This window comes from Rhinichthys klamathensis, unplaced genomic scaffold, assembly GCF_029890125.1.
Source record: "Rhinichthys klamathensis goyatoka isolate OS25496 unplaced genomic scaffold, OSU_Roscu_1.1 h1tg000157l_1, whole genome shotgun sequence".
Classification (NCBI taxonomy): Eukaryota; Metazoa; Chordata; class Actinopteri; order Cypriniformes; family Leuciscidae; genus Rhinichthys; species Rhinichthys klamathensis.
In genome coordinates, this window is record NW_026606692.1 from 3615412 (window position 1) to 3641905 (window position 26494).

The 26494-nt window shown below is 38.1% G+C and overlaps 1 protein-coding gene across 1 annotated transcript in view; it reads right to left on the reverse strand.

The window, feature by feature from the left end:
• Nucleotides 1-26494, reverse strand: part of pard3ba (par-3 family cell polarity regulator beta a) — a 167588-nt gene that overhangs the window by 125551 nt on the left and 15543 nt on the right. The window contains exon 3 of the mRNA XM_056258696.1: nt 4985-5156. Within this exon, the coding sequence (XP_056114671.1) occupies nt 4985-5156 (172 nt within the window). The remainder of the gene's footprint in view (nt 1-4984; nt 5157-26494) is intronic.

The following is a 26494-nucleotide window of genomic DNA, read 5'->3' on the forward strand; positions in this document are numbered from 1 at the left end:
TTGTACGGCAAGCTCCCAGATAGCTTCCCACTCAACTGCAATCGCTTAGCGTTATAAAAGTAACAAGAAAACCACTCTCAAATCTGGGTTTAGGATGAAGGACAGCAAGGCGAATCCTCTTGACCTTTGACCCCTGAGAGGTCTGTCATGTGAAATGGGGTCACATTCTTTTAGTCACGCGTCATCTGTTTGTCACGGCTATATGCTGTGTTTATTCCCATCTGTGGCACATCACTATGAGGAAAGTATGAATGTTTGAAAAAAAAAAGATACCAAGATACCAAATTCGATGTCTGAGATGGTCTGTTGTTAACCTGTAATTCTGTCTTATTGGCAATCGATTGCTGACAGGTATGAGCGGCCGCCCACCTCAGGTGCTGCTGGGAGTCGTGAGAGCAGTGTGAAGACTGGGAGAGTGTGTGTAATGAGAGCGTGTAGGTCAGGGATCGATGCCGCTGTAATCATAGCTTCGTGCCGCAGAGACAGTCAGAGGAGAGACAGATTTGCCCCATTTCTGAGGACTATTACGGCTCGAGCCGGAGCAAACTTCCAGTCTCTGGTTGGCGGAACAAAGCACCTTTTATAATTACATCAGAGAAGAAAAGAAAGGGGAAAAAACACTTTCCTCAATCCTTTCCTTGTGTGCTGACTAAGTAAACATGAACAGCAGGTCTAATTTGTTTAAACTGCATTGCACTAATGTGACGCCCATGGTTGGAGTGTTACCCATGACAACCTAGAAAGAACGATAGATAGATAGAACGAAACGATAGAACGATAGATAGAACGATAGAACGATAGATAGAACGATAGAACGATAGATAGATAGATAGATAGATAGATAGATAGATAGATAGATAGATAGATAGATAGATAGATAGATAGATAGATAGATAGATAGATAGATAGATAGTAGGGGTGGTTAAAAAAATCGATTATTGATTAATCGCGATTATGTTATGGACGATTATGAATCGATTATTAAATTTTCAAAAATCGATTTTTTATTATTTAAAAAAAAAAATTGCGTTATTATTATTGCCGCATCGCTGGATCTAGAGAGAAGCCGCCGCCGCCGTCGAGGAAGCGACAAGACTTCGCCTGAAGAAGCCGGCCGTCTTCGCCACCTTCAGCCATCCGTGCGAGCTACGCTATCCGGCGACGGATCCTTTCTTGCAAAACTTACTGTCTAAAAGAGCAGCGAGCGTCTTTTTCAAGATGCCTTGCACTTCCTGCGGCGCGTGCAGAGCCCCGCACAGCGACGGAGACCGCCATGTGATCTGCGCTCTCTGCCTGGGTTTGTGAGCTCAGCGACGCACTTCTGATGTCGACCCTGCGGGCTGCACTGCCGTCGTTTTCTGATGCAAATGCTCGCCGGAATGACTCCCTCGAGCGTCTATCTCTCCTTCTCCGCCCCCTCTCCCGGACTCGCAGCCGCCGGCTCCCGCCCGCGCTGCCGCCGCCTCAGGGGACGAGGCGCTTGATATGGATGAGGACGCGCTGCTGACAGCTGTTCTAACCGCATATAATGCAAAAAAAATTTTGCATTATAAACTTTTTATTTACCTTGACATGTTTCGACTGCAACCTGCAGTCTTCCTCCACCTGAACAACACCTTGTCTTTCTAGAAGAAAATTGTCCAATTTCTACAGTATGTTGTTTCTGATCTACTTCCTTAAGGAAATAAGCCTTTCATTTATTTGTTATTGTTTCGTTCAACTTGATGAGTCACAACACAATGTGATGTATTCATTTCTGTGTTCTACAGAACATAAGCTATATACAAATAATTCTGAAATTATAACTACACAACACAGAAAGTGCTTTGAGTTGTTGTTGTTACTCAATAAAAGAGTTAAGTAATTCAGCAGCTGACTTTTTTTAATACTGCAATCACTTTGTAGTGTTTTTTCGTTTACTGTTGTGAAATGGAAAATCAATAATCGCTAATCGAGAATCGTTAATAATCGAAAATCGACTGTAATCGAATCGGGACTTCAATAATCGTAATCGAATCGAGAAATCAGACAGATTAACCACCCCAGATAGATAGATAGATAGATAGATAGATAGATAGATAGATAGATAGATAGATAGATAGATAGATAGATAGATAGATAGATAGATAGATAGATAGATAGATAGATAGATAGATAGAGCGATGATAGATACAGGTGAAACTCGAAAAATTAGAATATCGTGCAAAAGTTCATTTATTTCAGTAATTCAACTGAAAAGGTAAAACTAATATATTATATAGACTCATTACATGCAAAGTGAGATATTTCAAGCCTTTATTTGTTATAATGTTGATGATTATGGCTTACAGAAACCTTTTCACAATATTATCATTTTGACTTTGGGGTTTTCATAAGCTGTAAGCCATAATCATCAAAATGATAACAAATAAAGGCTTGAAATATCTCACTTTGCATGTAATGAGTCTATATAATATATTAGTTTCACCTTTTAAGTTGATATTCTAATTTAGACAGACAGACAGACAGACAGACAGATAGACAGATAGACAGATAGACAGATAGACAGATAGACAGATAGACAGATAGATAGATAGATAGATAGATAGATAGATAGATAGATAGATAGATAGATAGTGTCTTGTGTCTGTCCATACAGCAGGTGTGAGGGCGGTCCATCGAGCTCTGATAGGCATCTGTCACGCTGTCAATCACCCTCGGTTTGATCTCCACCTCTTTAACCTCACATTTACTGAGTGCTTGAATGTGTCTTTGACCCACAGACTGAGTGCTGACCCACGGGCCCTCTCGAACCATCTTCATTCAGCAGTCACCACCTGTCACTCACTCTTATGCCCCGCCCCTGACAGAACAGAAGTAAAAGTGCCTTCTAAATCTCATTGTGCTTTTGTAAAGGACGCTCTGGTTCCCTCAGAGACTCACTGCTGGAAAACGGCAACAAAGCAAATAAGTATTATCTATTTTTCACTCAAATTTAGTCAAAACAGCAGCTCACACTTAACAGAACACAGCCACTGCAGACACTACTGTTGTTTCTCAATGTTGCGTGAGGTTTAGTGAAAGGAAAACCAAATACCAGTTAAAAATAAAATAAAACAAAATAAAATAAAATGTTGTAAATCTTGATTGATAAAATTATAGTTTTAAAATATTAATTATTTTAAATTTAAATCAAAACAAAAATATGAATTATGTTTTGTCAAACTTCAAAGCAAATATCTGGGGACAAATTTCAAAAACAAAACAGTTAAAAAAAAAATCAATAAATAGTTGATTTAACAAAAAACATAAGATAATTTAACTCTTTAACTCCTAATTTAACTTCAAAAATAAGTTGAAAACAAAAATGAACAACGTTCAGAGGCAAAACAAAACAGTTAATGATAAAAAATTTATCAAATAAAATGTTGTAAAGCTTATATATTATGTTTTGTGAGCTGCTGTTTTGACCCACGTAAATAGATATTACTTATTAATTGCTTTGTTTTGCAGTTTTCCAGCAGTGGGTCTCTGAGGGTTAACCCTAGAATTTTTTATTATTATTATTTAATAAAAAACATGAATAAAATGTTTGGTCATATATAGCAAACTTCTGGGGACAAATTTGCCCTTAAAGTATAGCAACGTAAACCCACACACACACACACATCCAACCAGATTATCAGTGTACACTGTTCAGAAGTTAACTGAGGTCTGGCCAAGCATGAACTCATTCAAATGCTGCCATTATTCCTGTTTGCACCCCACACACACACACACACACACACACTAACTAAGTTACCCCTGATCCCATGAAGGCTTTTCCTTAGTGCCACTGATTCAATAAGACTTTTCTTTTGACTTCCCTATCGCCTCGGCTACGTTTCAACATCAAATCCCAAGTGCTGACACACACACACACCAGGGCTACGGCACGGCTACTAAACTACATTGGGCACGGTTTCTTTGTCCTCAACATCATTTAATTGATAAATGAGCGAGACGAGCATTGTGTGTGCAGCTGACAGTGGGCTTTTTGTAATGTAATGACATCGTAGTGCTTGAGGTGTACACAGGGACATCTGCCTGCAGTCTGGCTTCAGAGAGGGGCATTATGGGAAGGTTAGCCAGGGCAAGCCTGAGTGAGCAGTCACAATGATGGATTCAGGAATGGCAAGTGTAACATTTGCATTCATTTAAATTGATACAGCTCTGACAGCCGGACGTTGAGCGAGCGTTAGCCACTTTAACAGTCATCTGTGTCACAAAATCTGTTGCTGTATGGTTGCTAGGGCATTATGGGTGGTCAGTCACTACGGATTTTTAAAGGGATGGTTCACCCGAAAAAATACAATTTGTCATCATTTATTCACCCTCATGTTGTTTCAAAACACACAAGTTAACACCAAACCACACAAACATGCACACAAAATCAGCTCGATTATTGGCTGCAACTAATGCAACCACACATGCACACAAGTTCACACATAACTATCTAAACAAACACATTCATTATCTACAACTTTATACCGCACACACACTTTAAAACCACCACACACACTCATGCCGATGTGCACATACAGATGTTTTCTCCATTCAGTCGGTCTGTGGTCGCTGGGAATGAAAGACACTTGTGCATGTGGGAAACAGAGTATTGTTTAACCCTTAGAGGTTTCAGCGATTCAAACTGAACCCACAAATATACCTCACTCACCTACAGCTGCTTTAACAGCCTTTTAAATCTCTCTTTGACCAACGTATTCAGTATGAGACGAATAGATTTAAGATCTGACTATTTGACAGAAATATTATCTATTGTAAAATAAATATAATAATTTTATAATAAAAATAGAAAAAAAATATTTAACAAAATACAACAACAAATGAATAAATAAATAAAAAATAAAAAAATTAATTAAAAAAAATAAAATGTTTAGCATGATTCCATTATGGATTTTGTTTTTGATTGATGTGGACATGTGAATTCTAGCACTGCCATACGTACTTGATTTGAGGGCAGATGTGGTGACCTCGATCTCGCTGCCCAGGTAGGGCTGTAGGACGCTGAGCTCGGGTTCAGAGTGGTCAGGGCTGGAGAGACCCGACCCCACCACACTCCCCTCAGGACTCACCATCGCCCTCTGCTGGACCTCCATCTTCTCGTACACAGCCTTCAGCTGAGGACAGACGAGAAGAAACTTAACTAACTAGCAAACAAACAAGACACACAGCTGAAAATATATAAACAAACAATATATTTGATATTTTACAAGGGCATCACAAGAGACACACAATGTTGAAAACAAAGAGAACTGCAGGTACTAGTATACTATGTGTGCATCGATCAAACAGTTTTCCTTGTTTGTTTTGTACAAAATCCATACCATTAATCATGCACAACAGGAATTACAGCATTTGACTGCTAATATTGAATTTCTCATATTTCTTCAAGCTCATAAGTGTATGAAAAAGGTGTTCTTTGGAAGGTAGAGAGGATGATTTGTGTCTGATTCTGTGTCATAATGCAATACTGATATTTCATTCTCACTCAGAGCAAAGCCCTGAATGAAAAACTGGCCAATGTCACTAACAGATGTTTCAAAAATGACTGTGAATGTAAGACTGCAAAGAATACAGTATGAAAACGTGAGAATGTGAAACTCCTAAGACTCCTAAGCAAAATGAGTTATTCTGGCCCCAAAATATATTTGGACACTTCAGTCAAACATAAAAAACATCTGAATGCAATATATCATATTAGATGACAACAGATATCAAGTCAAACATTCAGTCAGTAACCGCCATATGCTACATTGTTGTCACTGTTTTAACTCAAAAGAGTGTCCAGTTATTATCTCAAATATTAAAATAAGTTTTAAAGCTTGATTTAAAATAATGTTATAAATTAAAATTAAATATTTTTCACAAAAGTATTGTTTTAAAAATATTTGAATTTATTATTTAAATAAGATTCATATTTTCATATAAAATAAATAAAATAATCTTAAAAATAAACAAAAATAAAAACATTTAAAATTGCATTAAACATTAAAAATATTTATAAATTCATTTAAATAGAAATACATTCATATATTTAGCATGTCTTGATGTTGGCAGTCCAATTACATAATGAATCAAGAACATGCTAAAAAGCACAGCTGATGCAACCACTGGTTCATTCACCACACTGGAAAGGTCAAGTCGAGTACATTGCATTGTGGGATACAGCGCTCCTAGGACTGTTCGCTGTTATTTCATGCATTCAGAAACTTATCAAACAGTGCACATTATGCATCCTGCAAATATATTGCAAGGAGTATGGTAATATGCTGTTCAGAAAATACACACCCACGCACTTATCTCTCGTTGAGAGATGCTATTATTCATGCAGGTGACTAAAAATAGTAATTACAAACAAATTAATGTACACAACCATCAGAAAATAATTAGACACATTACACAGGCAACCATACTTTAATTGTCTATAGATCAGACTCTAGTGTAACGGCTGAGAGCTTGTGTGTGAAATGCATTCGGTTGAGTATAGCTTACAGCGTCTTTCCCAAGCCATATTATAAGCACGACGGGCAGTGTGATAAACAAATATAAAATGAAATTAAAAACTAAAATCTGAGCTGACAGGTGTCTGTGTTTGTGAGCACGTGCGTTAAGCATCAATGGTCAAATTAGATGTGACAAGGGAATCAGAAGCTGTCAAACATAATGTCACGGTAGCGTTATGAGCCGAGAGGAAGTTGACGGTAATGAGAGAGAATACGTGTGCGCCCGCCGTGGACTCTGACCGTCTCGGATTGGCACGTTGACAAGCGGCCATAAAGCCGCGGCGGCTGATGAATTCATTCGCCAGGCACTAATGAATTAGCACTTCCCTTCTTTGCCCGCGCTCGCCTTTCCAATCACGTCAAAGGCCTGGCAGAGGAAACAATGGCTTAATGAAAGACAAAAAACGCCAAGGAACATCAACGGCGAGCGCGGGAGGGTGAGAACTAAGGGAGCTCGATATGAAGTCATCTGCATCCGTAACTGTTTTTCAGGAAAACAATAACTGGTGACACGCGACAGGAAGACGCATCATCAATCACGGGGAAATATTGCGCCGCGCTCCCCGAGCCCGGTCCGTGTGATTCGATGGGCTGACGTTTCTCGTGCTGAAAAATAAACCGAAATCGTCCAGATCAGATGGCAAAAGTGAGAGAGAGAGAGAGAGAGAGAGAGAGAGAGAGAGAGAGAGAGAGAGAGAGAGAGAGAGAGAGAGAGAGAGAGAGAGAGAGAGAGAGGGAAAAGTAATCTCAGGGAATCACTTCTTCACCGGTTTGATAGATGGCCTTCTTTCTGCGCGTCTCTCTCCGGTTCTTCCTCTAAGTGCTTCATACCTGATCAAACTCTATTCCTGGGCCTGAAGCGTGCGAGCTGAGATATTCATCACCGCAGCTGTGTATACTGTATACACACTGCACATTATTCCTGAAGGATCGTAGGTGTGTGACTCACAGAAAAGAGCGCATGTCAATTCCAGCTAATCACAGAGCAGCAAACTGGACATCTACAATGAAAACTCCTTCCTTCATAACAGTAGCTGGGCAATAAGCAGCCTAATGCTTTAAAACGCCACTGGAATATTATTAATGATGGATGGCAGGTCACAGATGTCCTTGTGAGGGCTGTAACATGAACACACTCTCAGCTTTAAAAAAATAATCATTTTAAAACAGTCACAGTCAGTTGTGAGAAATATAGTGGCATACAAAATCTCTTTGTGGCATATATATTCAAAATTGTGAGATAACCAGTCAAAACTGTCTATATACAGTCACAATTGAGATATTAAGTCTCTATGTGGCATTTAATAAGTCGTTACTGTAAGATATAATCTCATCGCAGCATATAAATTGAAAATTGTAAGATATAAAGTCACATAAATGTCCTAATTGAACTGAGGCCTAATCCTGACTTAATCTAAACCCTGTCTGTGAAACCAGGCCTAAAAGTCAATTTAATTGTGAGGTATAAAGTAAAAAATGTGAGCATATAAAGTTACAATTATCATATATAAAGTCATCGGGTCTGGCTCACCGTCGGCACCCCATTTAATCTCAAACGTGTTCAAAGTCTTAAAGAAAGATGGACAAACAGGCCACACAGAGAAGAACCAATCGCCCAAACCTTAAAACTTATAATCTTAAAACTACTCAGCTGGCACAAACTTTCTTCTCACTCGTGAAACAAACCCTGTGAATTGATTTGCATTCAGGTTAGCACCACCTCACGCTCTTTTCTCTCGGCTGAAACGCAGATATCGGCCTGAGGAAACATGATGTCAAACAATGCTGACTAATGTCACTTCCTCTTGTAATCCATTACCTGCTCCACCTGCATGCTAATAAGAGATGGAACCTGTTGCCATGCCAACCCCACCTGCCAATCAACGCCTAGGTCATTCGCCATTGCTAAATGATGATGATTTTTTGAGTGTTATAGTGGAAAGGAGGATCATCTTTAAACAGCTGATGTAAGACGTCTTTAAAAAGCAGGCAGGTCGCTATTACTCTTGGATCGACTACAAAACTACACTGGTGTTCAGGGACAGGCATTAAGCTGGTTCAGATCGTACTTATTGGACCGTTACCATTTTGTCTGTTTAAATGGGGAAAAATCGAAGATAACGTCAGTAGACTATGGAGTGCCGCAAGGATCGGTGTTAGGCCCTCTGCTCAATATATATGCTGCCACTTGGTAATATTATAAGAAAACATGGAATTAATTTTCACTGCTATGCTGATGACACTCAATTATATATTTCATCACGACCAGATGAAAACACTAACTAATCTAAATTGACAGTGTCTTAAAGATATAAAATGCTGGATGACGTGTAATTTCCTGCTATTAAATCCAGATAAAACGGAGGTATTACTTATTGGTCCAAAAAACTACCCACAAAATCTCTTACAATACAACTTTAATTTAGAAGGATGTCCTGTTACCTTATCCACTACAGTAAAAGACCTGGGTGTTATACTAGACCGCAACTTGTCTTTCGAAAATCATATTTCATATGTTACAAGAACTGCCTTTTTCCACCTTATAAAACATTGCTAAATTACGTAACATGCTATCTGTTTCTGATGCAGAAAAGTTAGTTCATGCATTCATGACCTCGAGACTAGATTACTGTAATGCTTTATTAGCTGGTTGTCCTGCATCCTCAATAAACAAGCTACAGTTAGTGCAAAATGCAGCCGCTAGAGTTCTTACTAGGTCAAGAAAATATGATCATATAACACCAATTTTATCATCTCTACACTGGTTACCTATTAAGTTCCGTATCAATTACAAAGTACTATTACTGACCTATAAAGCCCTAAATGGTTTAGCTCCTGTGTATTTAATGGACCTTCTATCGCCCTACAATCCATCGCATTCTTTAAGATCCCTAAATTCGAGGCTTCTGGTCATTCCTAGGATATCTAAGTCCACTAAAGGAGGGAGGGCGTTCTCACATTTAGCTCCTAAACTCTGGAATAGCCTTCCTGATACTGTTCGTTGCTCAGACTCGCTCTCCCAGTTCAAAACTAGATTAAAGACGCATCTCTTTAGCCAAGCATTCACATAATGCTTACCTTTTATACCACTGTTGAATCAGATCGAATGCATTAATATTATGAACAGCAGCTACGCTAATTATTTCCCATCTGCTTTTCTGCTGTTATCTCGGGACGCTAGTCCTGAGGTAAATAGCGTTCGTCAGCTCCAGTTTGTATCCAGCCTCTCACAGAGACTTCAGATGCCCCAACACCTGCGATGAGACGACTCGACGCCGGCGATATGTTATGCCCTAAATTAATACATGATGATTAACTAACTATATTCTTCTATGTACATTTCTGAAATGCACTTTCTGTAAAGCTGCTTTGAAACAATATGTATTGTGAAAAACGCTATACAAATAAATTTGAATTGAATTGAATTGAATATTAGTTTTGAAATATAGCTGTGAGCTCAACATCATCATTTCGAGTTTATCTTCCAGAATTCTCCTTTTATTAGTGGCCTATGAAATTCAGTCAGTTTAATTTTTTTAAATAATCGAACTCAGTGTTTTCCGTTGTAATGTTTTAATTCCATTTAAAAAATCTAAAAGGATGTTTAGGATCAATTTAATTAATAAAACTTTATGATTTTAATAATTTATTATATTTTTAACAATAATACTTCCCTAATATGAAATGTGTTTTTTTCTGAAATCTGTGTTGTCTCTGTCTGTTTTAATTTTTGGAATTACACATTTTATAATCGAATACAAATTTATTATCAAAAATATTAATTTGTTAATGCTGCTTAAATTAAAACATGTTGATACACCTTAAAAAGTAATGTTTTAATAAACTGTATTATCGTTGCTGTTTTTACTTTTTTTGAGAAGTAAATTCTATTGATGACATTATTCAGTCATAATTTCTTAGTTCAGGGTAAACCAAACTTTTATTTTGCTAGGCTGTGGGAAGACCTTTGAGTTTCTGTGTGTATCGTATGATAGTTTTCTCAAATAAAATGTTGAAATGCTGGTGAAGTGAGTCTCAAGAGCAGATCTGGAGATGATATTCATGTGTTCATATAGTAAGAAAACATGCCGCTCATTCACACAGACACACGCAGAACAAGCAGGCATCATCATATTTAAATATTGGTCTTTTTGCGGTTTAATATTCACAGACACAAGTCCACACCGTGATTTATTCTTTACATTTTTGCCAAATTCCTTGACGTTCCGCAGTATACCGTAAATTAAATTTTTATAGCTGGATTTTATGAATGTCAGTATTTTTGCATCGCAGAAATCATCGAGCCTACTTTATATCACTTTCCTAATTTTCGCTCCCGTTCCCTGTATAGTCTTCCATCTTCTCAATCTCTCCCCTTTCTCACTCTAGATGACAAATAAACCTGACAAAAAGTCTCTCTAAATCTCCCGCCGTGATCGCCCACAGAGGGGCATCGACATCAATCACACCCATGTGACCTGCGCTGAGGCCTTCACAAACAGACCTTCGGCACACACACACACACACACACACACACAGGTAAAATCCTCGGAATGTGATTTCGGGTGATGCTGTGCAAACAAACCTGGAATTACAGGGATTAAGGAGGAGACCAGACTAATCTGAGACCGGCCGCCATGTGTGTGCTGAACATCGTCTCCAGATGTGTGAGATTACCTCTCGAAAAGGAACACCTGGACCGCAGTATTGGATAACCGCTAACACACACATATTCGAACGCTCAAGTGTTCATAACACAGAAAAAAAATTCAGTATACATGGCAACATAGTTTAAGGGGTTTTTTTTATGTCTTTACTATGTCTAATATGTTATTGGTGGTGTTTGCTAAGGCAAAAAGGCAAGTAGCACTCACATTTTCTAATTAAAATAATAAATTAAATTATGTTGTTATAAATTATTCAATTATAAATAAAATAATAAAAAAAGATTTGTAAATAAACACTTACTTTTTAAAAGAATACGGTAGTAGAGAAACATTATTAGAAAAAGTATTCTGAAATAAACAAAAATAAATAAATGCATACATAAATGCAAATAAAAAACTAAATGCATGAATTAATGCATAAATGATTGAATGCATAATGTGTATACATACACACAATTTTTTAAATTAAAATAAAATCATATTAGTTTAAAGCTGATAGACGAATGTGACTGCCTAACAACTGGATTTTATATTAATGTGCCAATCACTCGTTTATATAAAGTATATATTTATACTTTAGATATGCTAATAAACTATATCACTGGGTGAAAAAAAAATAATTATTGGATTTATATAATATTTTTTAGCATATTGCTGCTGCTGCTGCCATTTTCTAAAAGCAATAAGGCTTATCATTTGAATACAAAGCAGTATGATAAAAGATGACTATGTTCAATAAAAAAAGTAAATGTATTATTAATATTTTCTCATATTTATGACATTGCAGCCTAGCAATTTATTCCTTATTTACTCACTTATTTTCTGCTTTATACTCTCACACACATTTTTAATCTCAGTTGAATTCCTCTTTAACAAAGTGTTGGAGACACAGAGACAGGCTGTGAACACTCAGGAAATGAAGCACCTCATTCCCAGTCTTTGAAGAGAACATGACGCCTGACCCCTGCTAATCAAACACACCTACAGCTCTGCATGTGTCTGTGTGTGTGTGAGAGACACCTAATTCTACCATATGCACTGCAAACCTGCAGTAATGTAGTGGTAAGTGTCAGATAACGAGAGAACATGACTTGACTGGCCACCAGAGACAAACTAAAAGAAGTACCATGTCCACGGTGCAATGGTTTTGAGATATAGTATTTACACACACACTTTGAGTGAGTGAGTGAGTGAGAAAATGTCCCCACAAAGATGGCAATATCCTAAACTCTTGTCCTAATGTGGGGACATTTCTTGGGCCTCATGAGGAAAACGGCTTATAAATCATACAATGTGATGTTTTTTAAAAATGAAAAAATGCAGAAATGTAAAATATAAATATATATATGTCTATGGAATTTCCCCATAAAACATGAAAAGCCAACATGTATGTATAAGTGTGTAACACACACACATACATACATACACAATCCTAAAATCTATAATATTTCCATATTTCCAAGAGTGAATCCTTAAAATCAACTATTGCCATAGTCTTTTCTTGTGTCTGGATGTTTCAGCAGTAGCAAGACATTTTCTTGAGTTGTGCAGCCTATATATATGTATATATATATATATATAGGCTGCACAACTCAAGAAAATGTCTTATATATATAAATATTATAAATATAATATAAGTAAGCATAAATATTATATATATATATTTATGCTTACTTGCATGTGAACGTTAACCATGAGAGAACCACAAACATGCAAATGTGTCACTAAATTATTGAAATATTAAAGTTAAAATCTGAAAAAAAATCTGAAAAGTTGTGCTGTAAAGGAATTGAAATGGAAATGAAAAGGACATTACAAAGGGGAATAAAGCAAAGAATGAAACTGAAAAAGTGAGAATGTGAGCGATGGCAGGTCAAAGAGGAAGTGGTTATTGTGGCGGCACTGCTCCACAGGTATCCCCCCCTCCCTCCTCTCTTTAATCACTCCTTCCATTTGAGCGTCAGCCCCTCTGGTGCCTCTGAGGGGGGTAATGTGCCACTGAAGGAGAGGGTGAAAGAGAGCAGCTGGCATTAGCTTAGCATTAGAGAGAGCTAATTATTAGACCGTTGGAAGGGGGAAAAATACATGACGGATGTGTTTGCATGAGCTTCTTGATGAATGAGTGGGCTTTTTTAACGTGCGCTACTTTGTGGGAAGCACAATGTGCCAAAATCCCCCCCGGGCCTATATGGTGTGTGTGTAAGATTAATGACAAATGTACCCTTTCTCTTTATGAATGCTTATAAATAATAATAAGACCTGTCACGTCGCAGGGTGCGCTGTGCAAGCGCAGCTGCCTTTTACTGGAACCTGCAGTAAATCAAAGCGTCTGTGTGTGTGAGTGTGTGTGTGGAGGGGGCTGTTCTCCGTTCGGATCTGTGCTTCAGGGGGTTTATGAGGAATCGCGGCTGCGACACACGTTTGGAAACATGTTGAATGTGTGTGAACTCGATTTCGGAGCTGAAACTCGCTGTGATGTTTCGTCCGCACGTCTGAGCGGCAGGGAATCACGCAGCCAGGTCAATGACAAATTATAACCAAGATGAAGTGATGATGAGAATGTTCAAGAAAATGCATTCATTATGTTTGGTTTTATTGTTTTTCTAAAAACACATCAAGGTTTAGTAAGCTTTTTAAATATCATGAATATCAAGAATTTTTGGCATTGGCAGACAATACTTTTCAAATATCTATTTTTTTTAAAGCTCTTACTTTAAAAAAATAAATAAATAAAGTAAATAAAAAAAGTCACTAAAATAACTAAATAGCTAAGCACATAAATAAATAAATAGGTTTATTTAACTATATGTATTGTACTATAAATGCATGAATAAATGACAGTTACACCAATGCAACATTTCATATAACTATTTATATAATAATGTATATGCATTGTCTATGACTTGCATTTCATTTTTTTAAATGAATAAATAGATCCAGACACAAAAAAATGGGCATGCATAAATGAAAGAGACAGAACCAGACAAGAAAATTACATTCACTGAGAAGGTTGGGGGGGACAAATGGGTAACACTGTATTTTAGAGTGTGATTGTTACATGCTACACATATAGTTACTATAATAACTATAAATTATGCATAATTACATGCAACTAAACCCTAATTCTAACCGAACCCTATAGTACTGTAAGTACATGTAGATAATTAATATTACTCAGTAATTAAATGTATAATTACACTGTAACAGAACACATTAAAATAAAGTGTAACCAACAAATGTTTCACTCCGGAGTCGGCAGAACGTGGTTTCTAGGGAGTTACCATGGAGACCAAAACACATTTGTGCTGCTTTGAGACCGGCAGGCAGTTTTTTTTAACAGTGCTGATGCTCAGAAAAGCCAGAGATGTTCATTTTCTGGCTTTAAGAGCCTTGCTATGGTAATAATCAGACACACACACAAACTAGCACAGCTTGAGACAAATTGACTACAAGGCGTTTGACATCCCAGTAGCTGGAAGCAAGTTGTCCATCTCACTTATATGTTTGGCCTCTTTGTTCCTCAAGCCTGACCTGCAGGAAAAGGAAGGATGCACAGAAAAAGCACGGAGGTGAAATCAAAAGCACTAATCAGGCATCTCACAAGACCTAACGAGCCGGAAACTGAGAGCTCAATCACACCTCCCCAAAGAATTGAAAGAATATCGTCTTTTTTTAAGTTTCCCATGGAATATCCTTTAAATGTCCATTAGGAAGACGTTATTCCAACACAACAGCCAATAGGACTCTGAGAGTCAAATATGAATCAAGAAACCCTGTACGAATTACAGTTTGTCCACAAGGACCGTATTTGAATATTAAGGAATTTAACATGATCCCACTGGGATATTTTAGGATTGGCTCCAATTATGAGAAAAATCCCACTAGGAATTCCAATAAAATATTTAAGGCATGCAAATCCAATCCAGACGAAAGTGTGTGTGTGTGTGTGTGTGTGTGTGTGTGTGTGTGTGTGTGTGTGTGTGTGTGTGTGTGTGTGTGTGTGTGTGTGTGTGTGTGTGTGTGTGTGTTCATGTTTATATTACATTGTGGGGACCAAATGTCCCCACAAGTATAGTAAAACCTGAAATCACCTACATTGTGGGGACCAGCCAGCGGTCTGGCTGGTGTGTGTGTGTGTGCGCGTGCGCGTGCACGTGTGTGTGTTTGAAGGGTTTAACGTGTTAATATCATTGGTCGTGTCTCTAAAATTGCAACTGAAAAACAGACAAAACAAAATGAAGAGCATTAAACTAGACCCGGTGGTATCCGCCACATGAGGTGTTGGTCTCCCAGCAGAGGGCACACATAAGCACACACACCTAACCAGCCTCTGGCACAGTGCTCAGGACATCCACATGCTAGCTGCCCATTTCCAAGTGAAACAAGATATTAGAAAAGAAATATGGTGGGACTTTTTTTTATCCATTAAGAATTCTCTCTATACGAAAGGTGTTTTTATCCATCTATCTGTATGTCCGTCCAGTGTCTCCTATAGATATAGATAGATATTTAAGTATTATGCTCACCAAAGCGGCATTTATTTGATCAAAAATACTTTAATATAGTGGAATATCATTACAATGTAAAATTAATGTTTTCTTTTTTAATATATTATAAAATGTAATTTATTCCTGTTATGCAAAGCTGAATTTTCAGCATCATTACTCCAGTCTTCAGTGTCACATGATGATCCTTCAGAAATCATTCTAATATGACGATTTGCTGCTCAAGAAACATTTCTGATTATTATCCATGTCGAAAACAGTTGTGCCGCTTAATTTTTGTGTGGAATGATTTAAAAAAAAAAAACATTTTTACAGGATTATTTGATGAATAAAAAGGTTCCAAAGAATGGTATTTATTTTAAATAGAAAGAATGTCTTTAGGCTACCGTCACTTTTTTGCTTTGTCTCTCAAAATGTATTCACCCGAATCTTTTGACAGATGGACAGATGGATAGATGGATAGACAGATATATAGAAATATCAAATATCAAATATATAGATAAAGCCACCTGTCATTTAGAGGTAACTCTTAAATCCTAAAACTCCTAAAAAAAAAAAAAGTCCCACCATATTTTTTTCTTATATATCTTGTTTCACACTAGCCTGGCTAACGTCAGACCACGTCTCATTGACAGAGACGTGGTCTGGGAACCACATGTTCATTTTCTCGTATTTGAGGCGTGGTTTAAACGCCCAGAGCCGTTTATTGGGTGCTACGAATGTCTATCAAATGCGCCTGTAAGTAGCTCATAGCCAATCGCTTCAATTATACCAGATGACGTATGCAGAGCGACAGAAATTAGACGAGGAAGACGACGATGGGTCAGAGATTTATTTGCGTTCTAAACTACTTAGAACAATATCTAAGGCTGCATCGAAAGGTAACTTCGCGTCTGCTGCCATGTTTGATCCTAGGTATAAACAAACTCCTTCGGTGTGTCGCATAGACGTCGTCATCGTCTTGCTGCTCCCTCCCCGTTCTGTGATTGGTCCCCTACTAGGAGGCGAAAATCTGGTCCACGGTATCCAGACTACCTAGCAGCGTGAATAAAATCGCGCTGCGCAAAAGCAGTATGGGGAAACCCAGGCTAGTTTCACACAGAAATTTAGTAAAATGGGTTACAAGCAACATGTTGACTTTTAACTGTCCACAGAAAATATTTAGACTTTACAGAACATCTTTGGTATGTGTGTCATCTGCATGTAGTAAGTGAAACAAAATTCTTATCTAGAAAATTCTAATGAAATCTGATCACATGATGCATTCTTGTAAATGTGGTCTTTTGGGCAGGCTGATGCCTTAAAGGGGTCATATAATGGTACATGCACTTTTACAAGTTGATTGTACTGAAATGTGTGTTGGCAGTGCCTGTACACAAACATCATATAATGATAAAAATCCATCCAGTGGTTTTGTTTTAATCTCCTTATATGTTTTCCCCTGCCTCAAATCGAGCCGTTCGTTTTTGTGACGTCAATAAAACGGACGCCCCTCCCGCGATTGTTGATTGACGGGAGCGTTTCAACACAGACCCGCCCTCGCACATGAGGTAGCTGTCAATCATCGTCTGCGCGGCGCGGACCGGCGCGGTCATTGTTGATGTGCCGGAGCACTGTCTATGAGCAGAATGGCGTCTAAGCGATTGTGGTGTTCTGTTCTTGGGTGTAATAACGAACACAGTCATTTTAATGTTCCTGAATCCGAACCGCTGAAGACGCAGTGGGTGTGTTTGTTTTCGAAGGGAATATTCCCCACGAGCAACGTCAATGCTTTCATGTTTGCGCGAATCATTTCACACACCAGACTGCTTTATAAACGAGGGTCAGTATAAAGCTGGATTTGCTAAGAAGCTTTGCTAAAAAGGATCGGTACCAGATATTCGTGTTCCTGCTGAACCTCCAGAAGAACGGAAGTGAGTGAAACGTTTTATTAAACTTTATATTAATATATTAATCTTTGCAAATCGCTAGCTGCACGCTTCACAATGAATCCGTCTAAGGTTTACACTCAGTCAGGGTACATTACGGCATGTTTTCTATGTATGACGTTCTCAATATAATTCATTATTAATTAGTGCTGGGCAAGTTAACGCGTTATTATCGCGTTAACGCATTTATTAATTAATGCCGACAATTTTTTTATCGCGCGTTAACGCATGTTTTTTATTTTTTTTTATTTTGAAAGTCCGTTGCTCACTGGCTCTGAATACACATAGTCCTACAGTCAAACCATGATCACAGGAGGGGTGGGATGTTGGTCAGCCAGCAAATAACCCACCCAAACAAGCAGTGGAGAGGCTTCGGCAGGTTCTCTCAGGTGAACAGAAAGGGAGACAGCGCTCCGCGAGTGAATGACAGGCGCTCTATGGATAGTAACCATGGCAACGGCTTCTGTGCGCTACGCAGCTGTAGCCTTTTTAACTTAAATTAAAATTATACATAACTTTACCTGATAGGCCTGCGTTTAGTTTAGCGGGGATGCTCTGCCATGTGAATTCCCTCCTGTTGATGTCCTGATAACTATTTAGATTCTGGAAACTCACAAACAGCGAGCCGAGGATCAGTCTCTCTTCCAATGATTTGTGCTGCGCGTCGTGTACAAAAAGTTAGACAATTCCACTTCGGCAACGCGCGGGCGCGTGCGTGAGGCGAGCATGACCGCAACAGTTTCACAGGAACGCACCCGCTTGTCGCTGCACCTGTGCTCGACCACTTCACCTCACTCTCTGTTTAATGTAATCTTACGTGGGAAACCATGGCATGCCATGACCAAACCTAAGCTGCTATCAGAGAAGTAACGTTGGTCGACTTATATCTGTAGTTTGTGCTGCTGCTCCCTGACACAAGATACCTGTTCAGAAAAAAAAACAAGAAAACTGGACTCTTTTAACAAGCTAGATAAAAGGTAATGCCCTGGCAGTGGCAAATAGCTTTGTTTAAATATTTGATTTGATTACATTAATGTTTAAGTTGAGATTTACAAGAAATATTTTATTGATACTGTGTAAAGGGAATATTGCTGGTATAAAAACACCTTATTTGTTTAAAGTTTTTGGAAACCACATGTTATTGCACTTTTGTAGCAGTACATTTAAATCAAAAGTGCGCAATACACTACTTTAGAATTCATTATTCAATTTTGCGCGTAACAATGCGATTAATCGCGATTAATCGCACGAAAATCATGCGATTAATCGCGATTAAATTTTTTAATCGTTGCCCAGCACTATTATTAATATAATTCAGTTTTGCTTATCTTGGCAAAAGCCGAGTACAAATCAGCATGAAGTTTTAACATCTACTCTCGTGTAATGGAAATCAAAAATCATAATTCCACGTTTATACTGAACAACGCGTTATGGTTATTGTGTTATTGTGTTACAAATGGTGTACGCACAGAACAGAGGGGCGGAGTGAGCGCAGCCAAAGTCCTTTTAGGCAAATCATGCCACTCGGCCGCCATCTTGGCAACGCCTCCGGGCAGCTATTTCGGACTAACAAGACCAGGCTCCTATCTAAATGAATGGGCAGAGACCCAGAACTCGCTTTCACTGGTCACCGGGACATAAAAACTGCATGTATACAAACACTAATAAAATATGATAAAAATCGCTGAAAAAGTTTGATGACTTTGCCCCAAAATAAGGTTTAAAACGCCCTTTTCCCCACAGGTTATACTTTTACTGCGCATGCGCAAGGGTTCTCTCGCTCTCTGTCGTGCGCGCGCTACTGCTCGCTCGCTCTAGATTCCGGGAGATTTGAACTAATTTGCGGTCATCAGGGAGCCGCTATCAATCTGCGGGAGACTCCCGGAACTTCCGGGAGACTTGGGATGTCTGATATTTACACAACTAACACATCAAATCTGCCGCCTTTTCAAACAGTAACATATTTTCCGCTGTCGCAAACCTCAACTGTGCGCATGCGTCGGTGGAACCAGACGATAGGCTTAAATGTTTTCCGGCTTGACTGTTAAAAGCAGACGATTGGCTTTCCAGCGGGAGGGGCGGGGCATGTGCATACAACCGCCATCTTTGGCGTTACGGGTTTTCCCTATATAGTTGTATTAAGGATTGGGGAAGTGGCATGTCTCTATATAAATAGTCTCTGGCGCAGCTCATGATCATTTAAAGTCATATGCACTGAAACGGCGTGCTGAAAACAGAGCTGTTTTTGACCAGGTAAAATAAGTGTTTTCTTACAATACTAATGAGAATTTTTAATTAAAGTATATTACAAACTTTTAATTTAGACCCTAAAGAATCATATTAGCTTGTACAAAAATGGCATTATATGACCCCTTTAAACTTTAGAAACGTGAGCATACACCTTTCAGAAGAACATACATAAGCAATTTGCATAATAAAAAAATAAAGTGGCCAAGCTCAGAAAGAAGCCTTGTTTCGGTGCAATATATGCATCTCTAATAAAAGCCATTACTTTATGCTAAACCATGAGAGACAAACAATTACAATCCATCAATGCTTTGAGACGTTCTCCGAGAAATAGGAGGTGACAGCATGTATCTGATAAGCGTGTGTATCCAGCCCAGACAAACCACGTCTGTTTCAAGAGGGCTATTGAGACTCATTACTATCTCATCAAGAAAGGCCCATTCGTTAAGACAATTAATTAGTAGCGAACGCCTGTGGAAATTGATAATAATAATAATGAAGGGTGTGATGACTGCTGATTGGTCGACGGGGCAGGGACCCAGGTGCGGGTTTACGGTTTTTAATTGCAGTCGAGCGTTTTGCACAATGTGTTTTATTAGTTGTATTCGCCGTGGTTGGCTTGCTAACCTCTTCTGAAGGGGTGCACGAGGAGCGCTGATATGTGTGACTTGTCTCTTATGTGAAGAGTTAGCAAATTATCAGTGAAGAGGATGAGCTGAGATTTGAGAAACGTTCTCAAGCTGTCAGTCAAGTGTGTGTGAGTGTGTGAGGCCTAATGAAGACGCCGTGGAGCCCCGCTGGCACCCTGGAACTAGGATTTAACAGTTTAGAAAGGAAAACTAAAGCGTAATGTCAGCACATTAATTAAAGTTAAATAAATACCAACTCCACACTAATCTCACAAATGACAACACCACAAATCCCCATCAATTGTGCATGCGTACCATTTGTGTGATGAATGAGAACATGATTTAATTCTTAATAAAAGTTTATGAAAAGTTGGTCAGCTATTACAATTTTAACACTGTTGGTTTGGTCACTGTAATAATCCATCCATAATGATGCCACCTGACCACCTGAAAGAAAGAAATCTTCAACGCACAGAATGGTGCTGTTCTCATCAGCAAAGTCTAGAGAAACTGTCAAACAAAAAAGTAAAGTAGAGACTTGAAAAACAAAGTCTGACTGACACTTTGACTGTTTCAAATGTGGAAAGTTGTGGAATCATAAATGAGCAAAGGAAGTCCCAGTTCATTTCTCATTCATCATATGTATAACCGATAAGACAGTCTAGAAAGATGATGGGAATAATCCACTGAAACCCTTACAGAAAAACAAAAACAAAATAAACATGTTATTACTCTAAAAATATGTCAAGGAAAAATCCACTGCCATAACATTAACACTCATGGTTGACTTTTCAGGGGTTTTCCAGGGTCAAAAATGACAGATGAACATGGTCATCCACACACAGAACAAAGAACCCATGTGACCTGTGAGCGCAGTACTGACAATAAATCCTAAATAAATGCAAAGAAATTGTTTGTAATATTGAAATATCCTATTTATTCATGAAATAAAAAAAGAAATCACTTTCAGGACAGATCATAAAACAAAGTGCTTTGAACTTTTACATTTAAAAAATCTATAAAATATATATGTAAAAACTAAAAAGCCACAGTAAATCTGAAAAGTTAGTAATAAAATGAACAACAAAGTAACATTACACATTACAAAGAAAAAGTGGCAGGTCTATTATTTTGCAATTACACTACACTCCAAGACTTAATGCACAGATCATTTGACATCTAGTATCAGATTGTTTTGTTCAGTCCATTGCCATGGTTATCACTGTCTAGGGTTGCAAAGGGGCGGAAAATTTCCGGTAAATTTCCATGGGAAGTTAAGCTGGGGAATTTTGGAAATATTCCATATTAGAAACTTTCCATGGGAATAATGGAAATTATGGGAATTAATGGGAACTAACTGGGAATTTATTGTAATGTAATCGATCATTACATATCATATCCAAGCATAAATATAAACAGAATCCATGCAAAATGTTTTCAACAGATATTTCAACAGATTTATTTGTAAGTAGAACAGAACAAGTTATAATTATTTTACTGAACAATCACTTGTTTCATGGAAGAACAAAAACAGGAATATTGGGTTAAATATTACTCATCCCCCAACCCCACTCAATCAAAAATGCACCCCCATCCAAAAATCCCCACAAAGTCCCATTCAAAATGTTAAGATAACTTATAAAGGTTTTTTAAACTACAAAACAAACTCACTCACACATATTTGAGAATCGGAATAGAAGATAATTTATGACATGGTAAGCAAGTTTGTTAATATTTAGAAATAAAAGCGCTAAATCTGTCATACCGCGCTATTTTGGCTATGGCGAATTACGTGCCAAGCATGACGCTTCCAAGCATTACGTGCCAAGCATGTGATAGAGGCATGCACAGTGCCAGTAGGGGGTGTGGTCTCAATAGCCATGCAGTAAGCAGTGTTCTATGTGCATGTGATTGAGGAATGGCATGGATATTCAAGTGTATTTGAATGGCATCTGTTTGTTTCAGTCAAGATTATGCTAAAATATACTTTCCTCAACTATATTTAAGTTCCCTATGAAGAACCAACCCTCAACTTTGAAAATTCCCACTTTATTCCCGTTTATTCCCATAAATTCTTGTTAATACCCTTAAATTCCCATTAATTCCCATGGAAAGTTTACATCTTTGAAAATTCCCAGAATTTTGCAACCCTATCACTGTCTTTCGGATTCAATCGGACATTTAAATACGCTTATCAATCCAGAAATGTTGTAATGTGTATAGTTAGCAGCTTGAAAATATATATTATATAAAGAGAGTAAAAATTTCTTCCATTATAAATCACTGAAGCTGTCAATTACAACGTGAGGTACAAAGCTGCACTCTTGTGAAAAATCCTAGAATCATGAAGTTGTCTATGCTGTGCATTGAATCTTTAATTGACATTGCGTTTATATTTTGTTGGTTATAATGAAAGGATTTGCGAGCGTGCCGAACTAACATTCTGCGCCATTCTGCGCAACTCCGCCATTCTGAGCATTGTTGAGCGGATTCTGACTAGCTTAAACATCTGTTTGGCCATTGTGTTCACACACTCAACAGATAGATATCTGTGATTGGCTACAAAGCTCAAGACTGCAAAAACACCTTGTAAATAGAAACCTGTGACACTCTTCACAGAGCGTAAACACAAAAACTCACGGGAGCGCTTCTAAAGCTATATCGGCAAGTAGTATTCATCATTGCAGAACGGCAGATATCATCACATTAAATGATCAAGTAAATCTTTGGTGATACAAAGATTAATTTGGCGGCCGCCCAAATATTTTCAGGAAAAAGCAGGAAAAACCCTGCTTTATTTATACCGAAATAAACATAGCTGATATGTAAATGCTGATTATATAATTGAATGATGGCAAATATCATTTACAAAAAAAAACTGCTAAAATGTAATGAATGCTTATTTCACACAATATTTACTTTAATAAAAAAAATGTAAAAAAAACTAATAAAATAAAAACAGATGCAGGCAATGTCAACAGAGATAAAAAAATATATATACACTCACCGGCCACTTTATTAGGTACACCTGTCCAACTGCTCGTTAACACTTAATTTCTAAGCAGCCAATCACATGGCGGCAACTCAGTGCATTTAGGCATGTAGACATGGTCAAGACAATCTCCTGCAGTTCAAACCGAGCATCAGTATGGGGAAGAAAGTTGATTTGAGTGACTTTGAACGTGGCATGATTGTTGGTGCCAGAAGGGCTGGTCTGAGTATTTCAGAAACTGCTAATCTACTGGGATTTTCACGCACAACCATCTCTAGGGTTTACAGAGAATGGTCCGAAAAAGAAAAAACATCCAGTGAGCGGCAGTTCTGTGGGCGGAAATGCCTTGTTGATGCCAGAGGTCAGAGGAGAATGGCCAGACTGGTTCGAGCTGATAGAAGGGCAACAGTGACTGAAATAACCACTCGTTACAACCGAGGTATGCAGCAAAGCATTTGTGAAGCCACAACACGCACAACCTTGAGGCGGATGGGCTACAACAGCAGAAGACTCCACCGGGTACCACTCATCTCCACTACAAATAGGAAAAAGAGGCTACAATTTGCAAGAGCTCACCAAAATTGAACAGTTGAAGACTGGAAAAATGTTGCCTGGTCTGATGAGTCTCGATTTCTGTTGAGACATTCAGATGTTAGAGTCAGAATTTGGCGTAAACAGAATGAGAACATGGAACCATCATGCCTTGTTACCACTGTGCAGGCTGGTGGTGGTGGTGTAATGGTGTGGGGGATGTTTTCCTGGCACACTTTAGGCCCCTTAGTGCCAATTGGGCATCGTTTAAATGCCACGGCCTACCTGAGCATTGTTTCTGACCATGTCCATCCCTTTATGGCCACCATGTACCCATCCTCTGATGGCTACTTCCACCATGTCACAAAGCTCTAATCATTTCAAATTGGTTTCTTGAACATGACAATGAGTCCACTGTACTAAAATGGCCTCCACAGTCACCAGATCTCAACCCAATAGAGCATCTTTGGGATGTGGTGGAACGGGAGATTCGCATCATGGATGTGCAGCCGACAAATCTGCGGCAACTGTGTGATGCCATCATGTCAATATGGACCAAACTCCCTGAGGAATGCTTCCAGCACCTTGTTGAATCTATGCCACGAAGAATTGAGGCAGTTCTGAAGGCAAAAGGGGGTCCAACCCGTTACTAGCATGGGGTACCTAATAAAGTGGCCGGTGAGTGTATATTATTATTGTTATTATTATAATTATTATTATTGTGAATAATATTATGAATAGTATTAATAATGTTAGTAGTATATTATTCACATAATAATAAAATAAAAAATATATATTAAAAAAATAAAGTAAAATAAAATAAAATAACATAAAATAAAATCTCCACTCCTCTTCAAGGATTAAATCTTTACTATAATCTATTTGAGATCTAAAAAATTTAAATAAACAGAAACAACTATATTCAAATCTGTACCAATATATTTTTAAACAATAACCATATGGTGCTTATATCATGCATCCCTAAGCCCAATTTATACTTATGCCGTAGCTACGTCGTAGGCTGTGTGTAGCGCGCGTACCCTTCGGCGTACCCTGACGTGCACCTCTCCAAAATTGTAACAACGCGACAATTCTACGTGTACCGCAAGCGCTGTGATTGGTCTGCTAGAACTGCTCCCCGGCTTCCACATGCTCCCTCTGCATGTGTAATTGCGCGTCAACGCGGACAACGATGCAGAAGTATAAATGAAAACCAACGCGTAGTCTGCCGTAGGCTCCGGTGTAGGTCCAACGCAGAAGTATAAATCAGCCTTAAGGTCATCAAACAGCATAATAGCAGTTGATTCCATCAATGAATCACAATACTTGCACAGTACTATTTGTATAAAAACGCTATAGCAATACACAAGTTGCAAATGATCAAGCAAATAAGATAAATACAATTAACAAAATATCAACGCAAATGGAGTTCTCGAGCCCCAACAATGAATGCCTGAATGAGTGTTGATTTGTACATCAGCAGTTGTTCTTTGAAAGAGGTCAGTCTAAATGACACATGTGTTGCTAAAGATGTGATTAAATAGAGAAGTTCATTACAGTGTGCTTCTTTTCTCAGTGTGTTCAAAACTAAACTACTGGCAAAGGACAGAGTTCTCTGATCAAAGCCTTTGTTCTCAGAGTTGAGAAATATTATCCTCTAGACTGGGTTAGAGCAAAACACATGGAAATGAGAATGCATAATACATGGATACCCAATGAGATCCGACCTGCATCATACTGCTATTCCTTTCTTCTGCTAATATTAGAAGCCAAAACTAAAAGCAGCTCATGCTCTTAGAAATGCAAAGTGACAGCATCAGCCCACCCATCACAACTACAATGACTATTAATATTTAGTGTCATGGGAAACTTGCTGCTTAGCAATTGTGTTTATAATCACACTCTTGCACACTATTATAACTCGAACTTTCAGGAGTTTTGTTTTTTTTTAAATAAAGAATAAAGTCATGTGACCGTGGTGTAGTCAGTTTATATCCTACATTTAGACTTCTGACGAATGCATTTAGGCTTCAAAATTCATAAAAGTGGTGTCCATTTGTGAAGATTATCATGATAAATAAAACATGTAAGAATCATAAGCTTGTGTTAGTCACACAGCTTATTTCTGCCAATGGGAAAAATCCTATTGGGTTTTTGTTAAAAATCTGGTTTGGCCTACAAAAACACATCATCACTACAGCACACAAAAAAACACACACAAAAACATGATCAGTAAGATGTGAATGCAGCATATAGGAATAAAAAGATACATCTAAGCATAACATTATTTTTTTTAATTACACAAGACAGTAAATTATAACTTTAAAAAGTAAGGCCAAAATAGCTGGAGGATATAAAAAAATATATCAGATCATTGACCATCAACTAGAATATATTTTCAGAGAATATCAGTTTACGTAATTCTATTCACTCCTGAATGCTTCTGAAACTGC